The 16,033-nt window shown below is 66.2% G+C and overlaps 3 protein-coding genes across 11 annotated transcripts in view; 2 read left to right on the top strand and 1 right to left on the bottom strand.

Moving 5' to 3' along the window:
• Nucleotides 1-7,489, top strand: part of DGKZ (diacylglycerol kinase zeta) — a gene marked incomplete at its 5' end in the record, with an annotated part of 40,025 nt that extends 32,536 nt beyond the window's left edge. For 7 of the 8 annotated variants that reach the window (XM_084244497.1, XM_084244498.1, XM_084244501.1 and 4 more), the window contains 21 exons: nucleotides 42-124; nucleotides 228-288; nucleotides 402-515; nucleotides 601-741; nucleotides 1,292-1,370; nucleotides 1,546-1,601; nucleotides 1,747-1,809; nucleotides 1,902-1,975; nucleotides 2,083-2,194; nucleotides 2,552-2,751; nucleotides 2,913-3,013; nucleotides 3,124-3,203; nucleotides 3,295-3,364; nucleotides 3,497-3,537; nucleotides 4,109-4,248; nucleotides 5,110-5,141; nucleotides 5,377-5,420; nucleotides 5,929-6,049; nucleotides 6,131-6,164; nucleotides 6,407-6,506; nucleotides 6,730-7,489. In XM_084244497.1, the coding sequence (XP_084100623.1) occupies nucleotides 42-124; nucleotides 228-288; nucleotides 402-515; nucleotides 601-741; nucleotides 1,292-1,370; nucleotides 1,546-1,601; nucleotides 1,747-1,809; nucleotides 1,902-1,975; nucleotides 2,083-2,194; nucleotides 2,552-2,751; nucleotides 2,913-3,013; nucleotides 3,124-3,203; nucleotides 3,295-3,364; nucleotides 3,497-3,537; nucleotides 4,109-4,248; nucleotides 5,110-5,141; nucleotides 5,377-5,420; nucleotides 5,929-6,049; nucleotides 6,131-6,164; nucleotides 6,407-6,506; nucleotides 6,730-6,846 (1,863 nt within the window). In that variant the 3' untranslated portion in view covers nucleotides 6,847-7,489. Of the gene's footprint in view, nucleotides 1-41; nucleotides 125-227; nucleotides 289-401; nucleotides 516-600; nucleotides 742-1,291; nucleotides 1,371-1,545; nucleotides 1,602-1,746; nucleotides 1,810-1,901; nucleotides 1,976-2,082; nucleotides 2,195-2,551; nucleotides 2,752-2,912; nucleotides 3,014-3,123; nucleotides 3,204-3,294; nucleotides 3,365-3,496; nucleotides 3,538-4,108; nucleotides 4,249-5,109; nucleotides 5,142-5,376; nucleotides 5,421-5,928; nucleotides 6,050-6,130; nucleotides 6,165-6,388; nucleotides 6,507-6,729 lie in introns of all 8 variants that reach the window. The other variant, XM_084244500.1, reaches the window with a different exon arrangement.
• Nucleotides 7,490-8,940: 1,451 nt separating this feature from the next.
• On the top strand, nucleotides 8,941-10,149 carry MDK (midkine; the record flags this gene model as incomplete). 2 transcript variants are annotated; one of them, XM_084249321.1, is made up of 4 exons in its annotated part: nucleotides 8,941-9,013; nucleotides 9,185-9,352; nucleotides 9,450-9,611; nucleotides 10,124-10,149. In XM_084249321.1, the coding sequence occupies 4 exons, from the start codon at nucleotides 8,941-8,943 to the stop codon at nucleotides 10,147-10,149; spliced, it is 429 nt and encodes a 142-aa protein (XP_084105447.1). The 2 variants fall into 2 exon arrangements, with proteins under 2 accessions (XP_084105447.1, XP_084105448.1); XM_084249322.1 differs by lacking the exon at nucleotides 9,185-9,352.
• A 1,513-nt stretch (nucleotides 10,150-11,662) lies between these two features.
• On the bottom strand, nucleotides 11,663-13,099 carry CHRM4 (cholinergic receptor muscarinic 4; the record flags this gene model as incomplete). Its single annotated transcript, XM_084248714.1, has 1 exon — nucleotides 11,663-13,099. One exon carries the CDS (start codon nucleotides 13,097-13,099, stop codon nucleotides 11,663-11,665), a length of 1,437 nt encoding a protein of 478 aa, XP_084104840.1.
• Nucleotides 13,100-16,033: the final 2,934 nt, after the last annotated feature.

Raw genomic sequence — 16,033 nt, 5'->3', positions numbered from 1 at the left:
TCAGCTCCCCGCCCCTGAGCCCTCTCCCTTGACCCCCCCAGGGCGCTAAGATCATCCAGTCCTTCCTGTGGTATCTCAATCCCCGACAAGTCTTTGACCTGAGCCAGGGAGGGCCCAAGGAGGCGTAAGTATTTGCCAAGGCTCTGGGGGGGGGCATGGGGGCGGCTTACCTGGCCCTTGGGGTACAGTACCCACACCCCGACTTCCTTCCTGTCTTCTGACCCCAGGCTGGAGATGTACCGCAAAGTGCACAACCTGCGGATCCTGGCGTGCGGGGGCGACGGCACAGTACGTCCAGGGGATTCCCTGCCCCCCACTCTCCCCCACCCCTCACCTCTCCCTGGCCTGGGCCCTGGCCCTGGCCCACCGCCTCACCTGGCCTCCCCTGCTCTGCTCCGCAGGTCGGCTGGATCCTCTCCACCCTGGACCAGCTGCGCTTAAAACCACCGCCCCCTGTTGCCATCCTGCCCCTGGGCACCGGCAATGACTTGGCCCGCACCCTCAACTGGGGTGGGGTAAGCGCCCACAGGAGGACGCATGGCTCTGGGGGTGGCAGGGCCTCTCCCCAGGAGGAGCTCAGCCCCTGCCTCCTCCCGCCAGGGCTACACAGATGAGCCCGTGTCCAAGATCCTCTCCCACGTGGAGGAGGGGAACGTGGTGCAGCTGGACCGCTGGGACCTCCGCGCTGAGCCCAACCCGGAGGCAGGGCCCGAGGAGCGAGACGAGGGAGCCACGGACCGGGTGGGTCGGCTGGGGAGGGTCCAAGGGCTTGGGGGCCTCGTGTCTGGGCTCCCCAGGTGACTGGGGCTGGGCCCTGCTTCCCGCTCACGCCTCTGGGACCTTGGGCGGGTCTCTGTTTCCCCAGTCCGTGCGGTGGGATCATGGCGCTCGCCCCCCGGGAGAGCTGCGACTCAGCCGCTCGGCCTGGATTGAGCTTGCGCCTGCTGCCCGCCACCCGGGTCCAAGCAGGAGCCCCGGCCCGCGGAGCCCCGCAGGGAACTCCATGCAGGAAGGAGGGCCACGGGGGCATTAGGCCGGGGAAGAGAGCGTCAGCCGGGCGAGGGGTGTCCAGGGCGCCTCATGGAGCCTCTCAGGGAGCCAAGGGGTCCGCGCAGGGCAGGCCCTGACATGGCAGGAGAGCTGGGGAGGAGCTTTCTGGTGTATTCTGCGCACCGTGTGGGAAAGGCCTCTGGAAACGCACGGGCCGAGCGGCTGTGAGGCCTGGGACGGGCCGCCCGGAGCAGGGGGTGTCTGAGGACCATGTCTCATGCCAGCCCTTGCCTTTTTCCAGCTGCCCCTGGACGTCTTCAACAACTACTTCAGCCTGGGCTTTGACGCCCACGTCACCCTGGAGTTTCACGAGTCACGAGGTTGGCAGCCTCTGGCTGAGGAGGCCGGGGAGGGACGGAGACTAGCTGTTCCCCAGAGGGTCATCCTTGCCCCACCGAGTACAAGGCCTTCCTTCCCAGCCCACCCTCCCTACCCCGGCCTAGGGAGCCCCAGCAGACCCAGAGTGACTGTCCCTCATTTCTTGTCACCACCCAGAGGCCAACCCAGAGAAATTCAACAGCCGCTTTCGGAACAAGATGTTCTATGCCGGGGTGAGCCTCGGGTCCGCCTGCTCCCTCCCGCTATTCTGCCGTCCCTGCCCCCGCCCCCTCCTGTGCCTGGCAGGCCGGGAGACCCCTGCCTAGCAGCGGTGAGGGAAAGCCCCTGCCACAGATGGTGACCTCCTCTCTCTCACAGACAGCCTTCTCTGACTTCCTGATGGGCAGCTCCAAGGACTTGGCAAAGCACATCCGCGTGGTGGTGAGTGGGGCCACCCAGAGTGGGCAGGCCCAGCAAAGACAGGCCCACTTTGGCAGGAATGCCTCAACCCTCTCCCCTGTCCCTGCCTCCAGTGTGACGGGATGGACCTGACCCCCAAGATTCAGGACCTGAAACCCCAGTGCATTGTTTTCCTGAACATCCCCAGGTGAGGAGCAGTGGTTTCCGGGGCCGGGGGCGGGGGGCGGGGGGCGGGGGGCCTGCTGTCTCCATGGCCCCATACTGGCCGCTGAAGCCTGTCCTTCCCCACCCCAGGTACTGTGCAGGCACCATGCCCTGGGGCCACCCTGGCGAGCACCACGACTTTGAGCCCCAGCGACATGATGATGGCTACCTCGAGGTCATTGGCTTCACCATGACATCCCTGGTGAGTGAGCCCGCGCGTGGCCCCAGCTGTGCTGTGCCCACCCCTAGACAGCAGGGGGATCACCCACATCTCCCTTGTTGGCCGGGGTGTGGGAATTTACCCTCACCTCCCTTCTCTGGCCCCGAGCTTACCGTTTCCTCCCTGCTATGCTTTAAGAGTGACTCGACTTCTCCCCGTGCATCCCCAGGGGGACACCTTCATCAGCCCCCTCTGAGTAGGGGATCACACGCCCCCTGCTCTCCATCTGGGGGTCTCCCGTGTCTTGTCCTCCGGCCAGTGCGCCTCAGGAAGGAGCAGAGTAGCAGAGTCTGGGGCCCCACCACCCTGGCCACTGACCTACACCTTCTGCGCCCGCAGGCAGCGCTGCAGGTGGGAGGGCACGGGGAGCGGCTGACCCAGTGCCGAGAGGTGGTGCTCACCACGTCCAAGGCCATCCCGGTGCAGGTGGACGGCGAGCCCTGCAAGCTGGCCGCCTCCCGCATCCGCATTGCCCTGCGCAACCAAGCCACCATGGTGCAGAAGGCCAAGCGGCGCAGCGCCGCGCCCCTGCACAGCGAGTACGTTCTGCCCTGGCCACAAGGCAGGCTTCGTTCCCCCGCTGGAAAGTCCCTCCGCCCAGGGCAGCTGGGAGGCACGCCTGGTTTGGAGCCTGGCCAGGGACTGGCAGGGGCAGGCTGAGTCCCCGGCTGAGTCCCCTCGCACTGCTCCCGCCCCTCAGCCAGCAGCCGGTGCCTGAGCAGCTGCGCATCCAGGTGAGCAGAGTCAGCATGCACGACTACGAGGCCCTGCACTACGACAAGGAGCAGCTCAAGGAGGCCTGTGAGTGGCGAGCAGGGCTGAGGGGCCAGGGGCGGTGCTGAGGCTGTGGAATTCCCTGAGGGCAAGGCAGGGGGATTCAGCCCCTGCTGAGAGCCTGCTCTGTCCTCCAGCTGTGCCACTGGGCACTGTGGTGGTTCCAGGAGACAGCGACCTGGAGCACTGCCGCACCCACATCGAGAGGCTGCAGCAGGTGAGGCTGGGGGTCAGGAGCCTGCCCTGCGCGGCTCTCACCGGCCCAGGTTTTGTTCTCTCCCAGCCCCGGCCTTTGCTTCTCTCCACAGGAGCCGGAAGGTGCTGGAGCCAAGTCCCCAACATGCCAGAAACTGTCTCCTAAGTGGTGCTTCCTGGATGGTGAGTGGCCCTAAAGGCCAGCTCGTGGCAGCCCCAGGCCGAGTCCTGCCCCTCCCTGGGCTGGGGCAGCAGAAGACCTGGGCCTGGACAAGGGCCTCCTTCATCCTCAGCCAACTAACTGTCTCCCCACAGCCACCACTGCCAGTCGCTTCTACAGGATTGACCGGGCCCAGGTGAGCCTCACAGTCCTGCTCCAGCCAGGGCTGGTTCCGGGGCACTGGGGGTCCCCACTCCTGGGAAGTCATCCCTGTTAGTCCCCCCTCCACAGACAGGCTCACCCTGTCCTCAGATCCGCTAGCGCACACACACTCTCCGTGTCTCTGGAGGAGGCCTGGTCCTCCGGGCTGGAGTACTCAGGGATGTGCCAAGATGAAAAGGAGCTGGCGTATCCCAGAAAGGCTGATGGGGGTTGGGGGCCAGGTTTTTGAAGCCCAGGTGCCATCCAGGGAGACACAGAAAAAAAAGGCACGTTTTGCCAATGGCCAGGCCCCCCGAGTTAAGGCTTAGCAGTGGGGAGAGGCTGGCAAGCTGCTGGGTGCCACGTGCAGGGGCAGGGGCTGGGCTTGGGGCAGCCAGAAAGGAGAGGAGCTAAGCGGGAAGAAGGGACTGGCAGGGCCGCGCACCTGGCTGCCTCCTGTCGGCATGCAGGCTCATGGCAGGGGCTTCTCCAGCTCTGCCGGCCTCGCTGCCCCCACGGGCTGTCCCGAGAGGCCCTGACCCCTGGCCCTGCCTTCCCGTCCGCAGGAGCACCTCAACTATGTGACCGAGATCGCCCAGGACGAGATCTACATCCTGGACCCCGAGCTGCTGGGGGCATCGGCCCGGCCTGACCTCCCAACCCCCACATCCCCCCTCCCCACCTCACCCTGCTCACCCACACCCCGGTGAGTCCCTCACCCTCGCCAGCCCACTGGCTTAAGCCCCTCCGTAAGCCGTAGCGCCTGGATCTCCTTCAGTGCCAGCCCCTTCCCTGCGTGCCAGACACCCATATCCCTTGGGCTGCCTGCCCACGGACTCCCTGGCAGCAAACTGAACATGACCAAAGCCCAGCGCAGCAGCCCTCCGGCCCAGAGGCTACGCCGCTGCTGAAGGTCTGGGCTTCTCCGTGACTTCTCTGCTCCCACCCTACGACCTCCACCTTCAGCGGGTCTGTCAGCTTCCCCCCAACGTCCAAGCATACCACCCACCCAAGCCCCCCACACCCACGGCCTCCAGCCCTCACCCCCCCATTCTACCCCCCCCACCACAGTCATGTACCCTCATTTGCAGCCTGTGGTCTGGGGCCTCAGCGGCCTCCCTCCCCTGCAGCCCCACTTGACCCTGGTTCTCTGAGTCCTCAAATTTGCCAGCTCTGGACTTGTCCTTGCTGCCTAAACACCCTTCCCCACCTCCACAGAGGCCCCCACACACACTCAAGTCTCGGCTTGGGTGTCCTCCTGGGCCCCTGTCTGAAGCTGCACTACAGTACCCTCTCCTGTCTCGTCTTCCTAGTCCCGCCTGCTCTCTGGAAACACCTTATTTATTTGCTCACCTGTCTCCCTGTCTAGAATGTAAGCTCCATGAGGGCCAGTCCTCATCTGTCCTGCTCACTGCTGTATGGCCAGCGCCCCAGACGGCACTGGAGATGTCGTAGGCACTCAATAAACTGTTGAAAGAACCAAGGGTGCCCCCCTATTGGGGCTGGGAGGGCGACAAGCTGGGCCTGTGCTGCAGCTGGGCCCCATCTCACCCTGCTCTGTTTGCAGGTCACTGCCAGGGGATGCTGCACCCCCTAAAGGTGAGGCCTCTCCCTGCAGGACCCCTCCTTTCTCCCGGGTCCTAGGAGTGAAGCTGGGTGGGTGGGGCAGGGTGGAGCCTAGCTGTCAAAGTCCACACAGCCCCATTCACCACCACCAGACCCTGGAACACATGCCCCGCAGCCTGCCCCCCTGCACTGGTGCATTGCGCGTGTTCATGCACCCACACAAGCACGGCCTCCATCCCAGAGAGTAATGGGCAGGTGTTCCGTGCAGGTGAAGAGCTGATTGAGGCTGCCAAGAGGAACGACTTCTGTAAGGTACTAGAGATTTCTGTATGGGACTAGCACCGGGGTTCCCAGCATCTTCCTCCAGGCAGCCCCCAAACACTGGGGAGACAGGCCTCCGGGTTGGGCCGAGAGCTGATCACTTTGGCAGCAGCTGTCTGTGGGTCTGCTCTTGCGGGACCTCCATGGTGACTGTCCCGTTCTGCCTTGCCCTGTCCCTGTCCAGCCCACATCTGTCCCTTTGTGGGCGCTTCCCGGCTCCCTCGGCCTGTCCCCAGTGTTCAGAAAGGAGTAAGTCCTGGAGGAACCACAGGCTGCAGGGCTTGGTTGGCAGGGATCCCGGAGACTCCGTGTTGCTGGGGTGGGGGAGACCCATCGTCCCCTGACACTCCAGAGTGGCCACCACAGGCCCCTTAGGGACAGAGGATGGGGGCAGGCTGCTGCTAGGCCTGGGGCCTGGGTTGTGAGTTGGGGGGCAAGTGTGACTGGAAGGAGGGCAGCCCTGTGGAACCCCAGCCCTGCTCTGCCTGCTGCCCCTCAGCTCCAGGAGCTGCACCGAGCCGGGGGGGACCTCATGCACCGGGATGAGCGGAGCCGCACCCTCCTGCACCACGCTGTCAGCGCCGGCAGCAAGGACGTGGTCCGCTACCTGCTGGACCACGGTGAGCTGGGGCCCCGAGCCAGGGCCGAGGCGGGCGGAGGGGAGGCCGCCCGCCTCTGACCTCCCCTCCCCTCTCCTCCAGCGCCCTCGGAGATCCTTGATGCTGTGGAGGAAAAGTGAGTAACTGGGCCTTGGGGAGCCCTAGTGATCCCGGAAACTGCCTGTCTCCATATGGCCCCTTTCGTTTGGCCCGGTCACATCCCGTGCACCCTTCCTGGCCACATCGGTCATCCTCTGGGCCACCCCTCTTGCCCCAGGGCCCCAAACTTCCTGCCCTTTCCCATCGATGACCCTCGGGGGAGACAGGCAGAGGGCCCAGAGGACTGGCTGGGGCCCACAGCCATGCCTGTTCCCCCAGCGGGGAGACCTGTCTGCACCAGGCCGCGGCCCTGGGCCAGCGCACCATCTGCCACTACATCGTGGAGGCCGGGGCCTCGCTCATGAAGACGGACCAGCAGGTGAGCAGACTAGCAGGGCCGGCGGGGAGTCCTCGCAGACACACACCAGCCCCTTCCCACTCTCGCAGGGGCCCCCTCTGGGGGTTCCAAGCTGTCGCACAGACGCAGTCCAGACCCTGAGAAACCTGAGCTGGCAGGGGTGGGGCTGCCCAGGCCAGCAAGGCCCGCCCTTCCCGAAGGCAGCCCGGCCTCTAAGCCTGATCCCTGCTCCTCCCTGTTGCAGGGTGACACTCCCAGGCAGCGGGCTGAGAAGGCTCAGGACACGGAGCTGGCCGCCTACCTGGAGAACCGGCAGCACTACCAGATGATCCAGCGGGAGGACCAGGAGACAGCTGTGTAGCTGTGGGGCCAAAGCTGGGGCAGCAGGGGGCCTGGGCTGGCCGGAGGATGAGCCCCCTTCTTGCCCATCTCACTGCCACATTCCAGTGGGACAGCCACGGGGGGACCCATGCCCCAGGGAAGGAGCCCCGTGTCGCCCGCTACGGAGCCGCCCAGGCTGGACTCTGAGGAGCTGGGGTGTCTCACCTGCACGGGAGGCCCCAACCTGACCTGGTGGCTCACAGGGGAACAGGAAACTGAACTGGGCTGGGCAGGATTTTCAGGGGCTGAGACTGGGTCACTCTGGGTGGCCCTCACCCTCACCCTCACCCTCACCGGAGAGACTGCCCTCCCGGGAGATGAGGGCCCCGGGGGAGGGCCGGAGGCCGGCGGGACAGCCTCCAAGCCACCCAGGCCTCCCGAGCCCTGCTGGGGTCCCGGGAGCCGCGGCCCCGGGCTGCCCTGACCCCACCCGCCCAGGGCTTCCTCCGGGAGACGCGGGGCCGCTGCACTCGCTGCCCGCTGACCTGCTTGGCACCGACCGCGTGACCCTTCCCCTGCACCCAGTCATTTCATTGGGGACTTTGTGGCCCGGGGACTGGGGTGGGGCGCGCGGTGAGATGTTTACAGCTGGGTATGACTCAGTAAAGTGGATTTTTTTCCTTTGTGCTTTTCTTTTCTGTGGGGCTGGGGGGGGGGCAGGGCCGAGGTTCTTCCAGATGCCGCAGGGTCGGCCGGCGCCGTCGGGGCTCGATCTGCCGACCCGGGCCCGGTCCCGGGGTTGAGCGAGGCCTGCCCGCAGCCTGACCTCTGGCCCGCGCTCCGGCTCCGCGTGGCAGGGGAGGAGCCGGCGTCCTCCGCTTCCCGCCTCCCGCCTCCCGCCGGGACGGCAACAATGAAAGCGAAAGAGGGGGGCGGGGGGCTAAGCGGCTCTCGCGCCCCTCGGCCCCGGGGCCCGGCCCGGCCCCTCCCGCAGGCCTCACTCGCTCCGCTGTGGGGCGTCCGGCGCGGGGCCCCCGGGGCCGCGGCCCCGGGGTCACGAGGGGCGGGTAACTGCAGCGGGGCTCGGGACGGGCCTGGAGCGCCTCAGACGGCGCCGGTCGATCCAAACCACCAAGCCCGGCCCGCGGGCCCCTCCCCCCCCGCCCCCGGCCCGGCCCGGCCCGGCGCGCCTCTTCGGGCTCCGGCTCCCCGGCTCCCCGGCACGGCGCTGCGCCGCGGCCCGCGCACGAGGTGCGGTGGCCGGCGGGGGGCGGCGCGGGGGGCGCAGAGGCCGCGCCGCCCCGGGGGAGGGGCCGGGCCTCGACGGGGCTAAAGCGCACCCGGGCTCGAGGGCCGGAGCCGCCCACGGGCTGCGCACGCGGGCCCCGCGCGGGGCGCCGGGACAGTGACCCCGCCGCGGGCTCCGCCGCCCCGAGGCCCCGCGGCCAGGAGGGGAGGGGAGGGGGGCGCCCCGGGGGGAAGGGCAGCCCGCGGGGGCGGAGAGCTGGGGCCGCGGCCCAGGGAACCCTTAGTCGGGGCCAGGGCTGGGGGTCCCGCGGCGGGACAGGCTCGCGGCCCGGGGGGAGCGCGGGGACTCGGGGCGGGGGCCCAGGGACGCGGGGCGGAGAGGCTGGGGCGCGGGGCGGGGGCGGAGGCGGGGACGCCCGGGTCTGGGGGCGGTGCGGGTTCGAGGGGAGGGGGCGGGGCGGCCCTTCCTCGGGGGGGCGGGGGCCCATGTGACCGGCTCAGACCGGTTCTGGAGACAAAAGGGGCCGCGGCGGCCGGAGCGGGACGGGACGGGCCCGGCGCGGGAGGGAGCGGAGCACCGCGGGCAGCGAGCGAGTGAGCGCGCGGGGCCGGGGCGCGGGGGGCGCGGGGCCGGGGCGGGCCGTGGGGCCGCTGTCGGCGCGCGGGTGGGGTCGGGGGTGGGGGTCTGAGCCGCGGCCCGGGCCGGGCATCCCCGCAGTGACGCCTGGGGGCGCCCGGGCCGGCGGGGGACCGACCCCTCGAGGCGTGCGGCCGCCACCTTAGGGGCCGGCCCTTTGCGCCGGGAAAATGGGGGGGGCGGCCGGCCCGAGCGCGCGGCCCTCGGGGGAAGGCCCGGGCGGGGGGTCTGACCCGCGCTCTCCGCAGGATGCAGCTCCGAGGCGCCCTCCTCCTCGCGCTCGCCCTGCTGGCGCTCACCTCCGCTGTGGCCAAAAAGAAAGGTGAAGGGGGTGGGGGCGCGGGGGTGCAAGCGCGAAGCCGGGCTGGAGGCTGGCAGTGGAGCCCCGCGACCTCGGCGGGGGCCGCGGCACCCTAAGGCGCCCGGGCCCCAGGAAGGGGGCCCCGAGGGAGACCGCGCCCCGGCCCTGAACTCTGTTCCCCGCGCGTTGTAGACAAAGTGAAGAAGGGCGGCCCGGGGGCCGAGTGCGCGGAGTGGACCTGGGGACCCTGCACCCCCAGCAGCAAGGACTGCGGCGTGGGCTTCCGCGAGGGCACCTGCGGGGCCCAGACCCAGCGCGTCCGGTGCAGAGTGCCCTGCAACTGGAAGAAGGAGTTCGGAGGTGAGGCGGGGCGCAGGCGGAGGGCAGGCCCCGGGGCACAGCCTCGCCGAAGGGGGCGGCCCGGGGGCGCCCCCATGACCGCGCGCTCTCCCCGCAGCCGACTGCAAGTACAAGTTTGAGAGTTGGGGAGCGTGTGATGGGGGCACAGGCACCAAAGCGCGCCAAGGCACCCTGAAGAAGGCGCGGTACAATGCCCAGTGCCAGGAGACCATCCGTGTGACCAAGCCCTGCACCCCCAAAACCAAAACCAAGGCCAAAGGTCAGTGAGGGGGGGAGGCTGTTGCAGGACCCTGACCCCCCCCTTTCCAGTGAGGGGGATGGTTAGCCTGAAGTTTGGACCCTGACCAGTTTCTTCTTGACGTCTCTGCACCCCTCCGACGGGCACTTACTCGGGGGGCCCCCAAAGGTGCTCGGGAGATGGAGAACCCCTCTGGCCCTGCTCTGGGGCTGGCACAACGTGCTGCTGGAGCGCTGGGCTTAGGGTCCAGGCAGGTTGTCCTGGGAGGGCGGCTTCGTGTGTCCAGCCGGGACGGCGCTTTCCTGCACGGTGGGGGGCGCCTCGCCCCTGCCTCCCTGTCCCGGGGGCTCATTCCGACTCCCCGCCGCGGGGGAGGCCCGCTGCCCCCACCCCCACCCCCACCCCCACCCCGGCCGCCTCTGGGTCAGATGATGGAAAACCACTAGGGGGCAGAATTTTATTTTCCCCGATGAGAGGAGGGGGTTCTGCCGGGTCCCCTCAGCCCCGCTCACCTGGTCTTTCTTGTTTTACAGCCAAGAAGGGGAAGGGGAAGGACTAGCCCCAGCTGGACGCCTGGAGCCCCGGCCGGGCAAGCCCACCAGTGCCTTCTGTCTGCTCACGTAGCTTTATCAATCATGCCCTGCGGCTCCCGCTCACTCCCTGCCCCCGTGCCCAGAGTTGGGGGGGGAGCGGGGGGGTTTTCTGGGAAGCTTGGGCCTCCCCACAAAGGGATTTGATTCCCCGGCCCCCCCTTTTGCTCTTCCCCACAATGATGCCATTACTAAGAAAGAAATAATCCGAAGTGTGTTTCTTTTTTCCCAATAAAAGCTTTTCTTTTAATATATAAAAGCCCTTCCCAGGGAGTTCGCTGTGGTCATTTGTTGGGGGGGGTGGGAGAGTGTGGAGCAAAGAAAGGTGGAGGGAATTGGGGTTTGGGCGCTTGGCGGTGAGTGCTCCCCAGAGCTCATGGAAATAGCAGAGCATTTATGAAGGTTTCTTCCAGGTCCCCTACTAACCCTTGGAAGGGTGCCCCCCCACCCCCAACAAGTCCCCTAAGCCGCTCAGTCCCCTTCTCTCCAGAGGTCTCCGGCCGGGGTAGGGAACCTGGGAGGTTCGCTAGAAATGACACTCCCATCAGCCTCACCTAGTCAAAGTTCTCTTTGCCATTGCCATTCAGGAAGCTTCTCCCCACTGGGAGAATATGTGGGGTGGTTGGCCTGCCTCTCCCCGTCACGGAAGTCTGTGGGTCACGCCCACCCCCGTTCTTCCTGAGGACCCATCCACGGGCCAAGCTGCAGGGACCAGACGGCACAGGCCCCAGCCCCACCCTCCTGTGACCTGAGACAAACTTTCCTTTTGGGTGAGGCGGGGTTCACTGCAGAATAAGGTGGGCCCCCACGGGAGCCACACCTCAGGTGCAGGGTGTGAATCCCTGACCTCAGCTGGTCTGTCCTGAACAGGACCTAGGCAGGTGGGGGTGGGGGGCACCCTGCCAGCGCTCCCATGTGCCTGCCTGCCCACCCAACCAGAGCCTGCCTGAGTAGCTGCAGCAAGGGGAGAGTTCTGCCCCTGAAGGGGGATTTAGGAGGAGGGGCTGAGCCTACATGCAGGGTGCAGGGGAGCAGAAAGCACCAATTACACAGAATGGGGGACCCTACCCATCCATTCCCTTCCTGGGTCCAAGCATTTGACCCCTTTGCTCCTCCCAAGGGGATCCTGGGTTTCTGCTCCCCTGTAGATGTGCGTCCTTTAGGCCATGCTGGTCGGTCCCGGTGGGACAGGTACCCATGCAGGCCAGTGCCCCCAGCTCCCTGAGGCGGGGCAACAGACGGGTCAGGCGGTCCTGACGCAGGCGCTTCCTGAGACTGACCCTCTAAGGCCTGAGCAGAGATCCGGCCTCCGAATCCAGTCAGCGCCTCCTCCCGAGCCTCACGGGGCCTCAAGGACCTCAGTTCTCTCCAGCACACGTGAACACCGGCGGTGCCTCCAAGTCTCCCCCACAGCAGCCGAGCCATGTGGCCCCCCAGCACACACACGGGGCCGGCAGCACCTCCTGTGGCACTCCTGCCTGCCTACCTGGCAGTGCCGATGTTTCGATACTGGCAGAGCAGCAGGTGTCTGAAGGTCTTTTTAAAGGTGGCGTTGCAGAGGGCATAGCAGGCGGGGTTGATGGTGCTGTTGACGTAGCAGAGCCAGTAGCCGATGGACCACACCGTGTCAGGGATGCAGCTCTGGCAGAAGGTGCTCACCAGGACCATGACGTTGTAGGGCGTCCAGGTGAGGATGAAGGCCAGCAGGATGGCAAAGATGGTCCGCGTCACCTTGCGTTCCCGGGCCGCCATCTGCCGCTTCTTGCGCACCTGGTTGCGGGCAATGCTGGCAAACTTACGGGCGACGTTGGCCGCCGGACGCATGCCAGCTGGCGTGGCAGGCACGATCTCAATGGCTGTCACACACTCGTTGCCCGTCTGCTTCGTCACAATCTGGATCTTGGACCATTTGGAGGCTGGGTTGAGGGCCCGAGGCTGTAGGGAAGGGGCAGGCGTGGCGGGCGTGGTGGCCTCTGTGGTGGACAGCTCTGTGGGTGGCCGTTCCTTGGTGTTTTGGGTGGCACTGCCCGAGCTGGACTCGTTGGAGGTGTCCTTGTCGGCCACCGGGCGTGGCGGAGGGGGCAGGACTGGTGGCGGGGCCTCCTCCAGCTTCCCGTTGCGCAGCTCCTCCCGGGCGGCTGCTCCGGGCGGGGGCTTCTTGACACTCTGCTTCATCAGGGGGCTCTTGATGAAGGCCAAGGTCTTGGCCTTCTTCTCCTTGGGGCCTTCGGGCCGGTGCTTGTGGACTCGGCTGCGACTGGCCAGGGAGATGTGAATGTACAGCACCGTCATGATGACCACGGGCAGGTAGAAGGCCGCGATGGCCGTGCCGAAGGTCACCACCGGGTTGGACAGGAACTGGATGAAGCACTGGTTGTCCGGCACCGTCCGCTTGCCCACCACAAACTGCCAGAACAAGATGGCAGGCGCCCAGAGCACGAAGGATAGCACCCAGGCGGCGGCGATCATGAGGCCCGCCATCTTGGTGGTGCGCCTGGCTGGGTAGGTGAGGGGCTTGGTGACGCAGAAGTACCGGTCAAAGCTGATGATGAGGAGGTTCATGACAGATGCATTGCTCACTACGTAGTCCAGGGCCAGCCACAGGTCGCAGACCACGGCGCCCAGGGGCCAGTAGCCCTTGATGATGTACACGGTGTAGAGGTTCATGGAGAACGCGCCGATGATGAGGTCGGCGCACGCCAGGCTGAAGAGGAAGTAGTTGTTGACCGTCTGCAGCTGCCTGTTGACCTTGATGGACAGCATCACCAGGATGTTACCCACGACAGTCACCAGGCTCAGCGAGCCTGTCACCGTGGCGATGAACACCATCTCCACGGTCTCGTAGCGGTTATGGGTGGCTGTGACCAGACGCACAGACTGGTTGCTCGAGCTGCCGTTGACGGGTGTGAAGTTCGCCATTTTGGTTAGCAGGTGTGGGCGGGCGGCGGCTGAAGAGGAAGGAGAGACGGAAGAGGTGAAATACTGAAGAGGATGCGAGGGGTAACGTGAGGTAAACTGAAGCCAAGGTGATGGAGGAACACCACCCCGCAGCGTCTCCGTGAACTCCGGCCCAGGAGTTCCCTTGCCTGCATACGATTTGCCATTCTCGGAGGGCCTACTATGCGCAAGCGCTATTCCAGGGCTGGGGGTTACAGAAGTGAACGAGATACTCGGCTCCCACTCTCATGGGAGACACGCAAACCCGTGAGCAACAACGACAAAAAAAGTGCTGGAAGGAAAACAAGGCCGGGTGATGGTTTAGTGAGTCAGAAGGCAGATCTCGATGGTTCCTCGCTGGGTGATCAGTGACAGAGTCTCCTAGGAGGCAGGTGGTCTGGATGATAAGGAGGCAGCTACGCCGAACAGAGGGCGAAAGGAAGCCTGCCTGGGACTCAGAGGCCAGTGTGGGCCAAGGGCTGGGGGGGGCAGTGGGGACCGAGAGGGGGCCAGGGGTCTTAGAGGTCAACATGGGATGCTCTTGAGAAGCATCATTCATTCATTCTCCCCCTCTGAGTTTCTTAACCAAAACAGCCCTGGGGGACCTCCCTGGTGGCCTGAGGGTTAAGCACCGCACTATGAAGCTGTCCACAGCCACTGCAGCACGAGTACATCCCTGGTCAGTCAGGGAGCAACCCACATGGCGCGGCAGACCTCTCCTGTCTCGCCCGCTGCTCCCCTCAGCAGTGTATTTCAGTCAGTCTGCCTGTTCTGTTCCCCGCTCTGTCTCTGGTGAATCCTCTCACCCCCCACACCTCTGGCCTGTACCCCAGCTGTTGTGTGCATAATCTTAAAAAAAAAAACAAAACAGCCCGGGATGGGGGGGGGAGGGGGTCCCTACAGAAGGCTCTGGGGCAGAGGCAAGAGTTGGCTAGTTAGCAGCTACACTTCCTGTCTCCTAAGTGCCAAGCACTTTTTACAATTTTTGTATTAACTCATTTCATCCTCACAACAGCCCTACGAGTTACTGTTATTTTTCGGTACTGACAGACGAGGAGACTGAGGCACAGAGATGTTAAATAACCTGGTCACAGTTCTGCAGCAAATTGAGGCCAAGTTGCTGTCCTGGAGCTGAGGGTTCTTGCAAAGAGGCCAGAGAGCCATAGGAGCCAGTGACGCCAGCTGGGGACGGTCCCCCACATCCCAGACAGGAGGACATGACAAGGAAATGAGAACCCGAGGGTGAGGGGGCCATGCGGAGAGGCTTAGGGAGGTACATGCCGCTGCAGCATCCCCAACCTAAGCCCCCACCCCAGCCCAGGACATGGTGGAGGAACAGGGTGTGGTGGGGAGCTGGGGCCTGTAGGCATCCAGGGACTCAGCCCTGCCGGTGAGGACACAGAAGCAAGGGGCCATCAGCTGAGGAAGGACACGCACGGCTTCCCAAGGGCCGGGCCAGCCCCACGGCCTGACTGGGGACCCAAAAGGTGACAAGAGGGTCCCCAGAGAGAGAGGAGCGGCTGCAGAGGGCGCCTGGGTCAGCCCCTGCAGGTGGGCACCCCTTGGCCCACCGGGACACACCTGGGGGTGCCTCACCTGGGGACCCTGCACAAAGCCCCTCCTGGGAGCCTGCACTCCCTCCCACCCACCCGGCCCCCCTGCCTCCGCCCTCCCCTCTTCCTCTCCCATGCCAGTGAGGGAGGCCCACGCCCCTGCGCTCGGTGCTCAGCCCAGCCTCCTTCACACCCGCCAACACGGGCCCCATTACACACGCACACGGGCCCATCACAGCCCTGCCAGCCCGCAGCACGCTGTCGTCTACGCAATCCTGTGCGTCTGTTTGTGAGAGAAAGAGAGGGAGAGGCAGCGGGGGGTGGAGGCGGGGACGCTCACCCGCAGCCTGGGCTGCAGGCGGAGGGGACGGGCTGGTGACCTCAGAGAGCCACCTGCTGCGCCCTCACCTCTCTCATTTGCAAAATAGAAGGGACCCCCACCCTGCGGCACCTCCCGAGCAGCTGCTGTGGATCCACAACCAAATCCCAGCCCCAGCCCGAGAAAGCCCTGGAGGCTGGAGCCCAGGGGACTCCCCCTCCCCCACCAAGCCTGGCCCCTAATCCTCCGTCACAGACACAGACCCAGCTTCTGGGCCTGGCGGGTCAAGCCCGCCCCTCCCACCTCTTTTGCTCCCAGGAGAGGCTCAGAGCCGCGACGCCCTCCCCCAAGGTCACGGCTGAGTCAAGGGCAAAGGCCAGAGGCGCCCATCTTAGGGCCCCTTCGGGCTCTGGGGGCCTCTGAAGTGGAGCCTCGGGCGTGACTCTCCGAACTGAGCGGGCAGGAGCCCCGCGGGCCGCCGCCGGCCTCGGCTCACCCGGGAGGGCTCGGGAGCTGGCCCGGGAAAGTCTCCGTGACCCCCGCGGCCGGGACACGGGCCAGTGGGCTCCGAGTGGGGCGGGAGGTGCCGACTATGGAGACGACAACGGCTCCCGGCTTTGAGCGTTAGCTCCGAGTCAGGGGGCCTCCGAGTCAGGGGCCCTCCGAGCGCTCTCAGGCAGGTTCTCGGGACTCATCCTCACCGCGGCCTGCACCAGCGGCCTCGTCTCCTCGTGTCCCCCGACCCCGGCGGAGCGCAGGGTCGCGCCAACTCACTTGCTCAGAGTCGTCCAGCTTCTAAGCAGGGGCGGGGGTGGGATTCACCCAGGAGCCACCCCGAAGATCCCTCGGAGCGTCCTGCCTCCGCGCCACCTCCCTCCCCTCAAAGCCCTCAGCAAGGGGTGGATGGGTCAGGTGAGGCCTGGGTAGGGCCCCCTCATCCCCTGTCGGCTCCCCCGCCGAGCTTTCTCCAAGAGGAGAGACCTCTGGTCTCTGTCAGAGACGACCTGTCTCCGCAGAGGTGGAGTCCGCGCCGGGCAGTCCGGG

Source organism: Talpa europaea (assembly GCF_964194135.1).
Source record: "Talpa europaea genome assembly, chromosome: 1".
NCBI classification, from domain to species: Eukaryota; Metazoa; Chordata; class Mammalia; order Eulipotyphla; family Talpidae; genus Talpa; species Talpa europaea.
The sequence above is the reverse complement of the archived record's forward strand: the minus strand, read 5'-3'. Positions and strand labels throughout refer to the sequence as shown.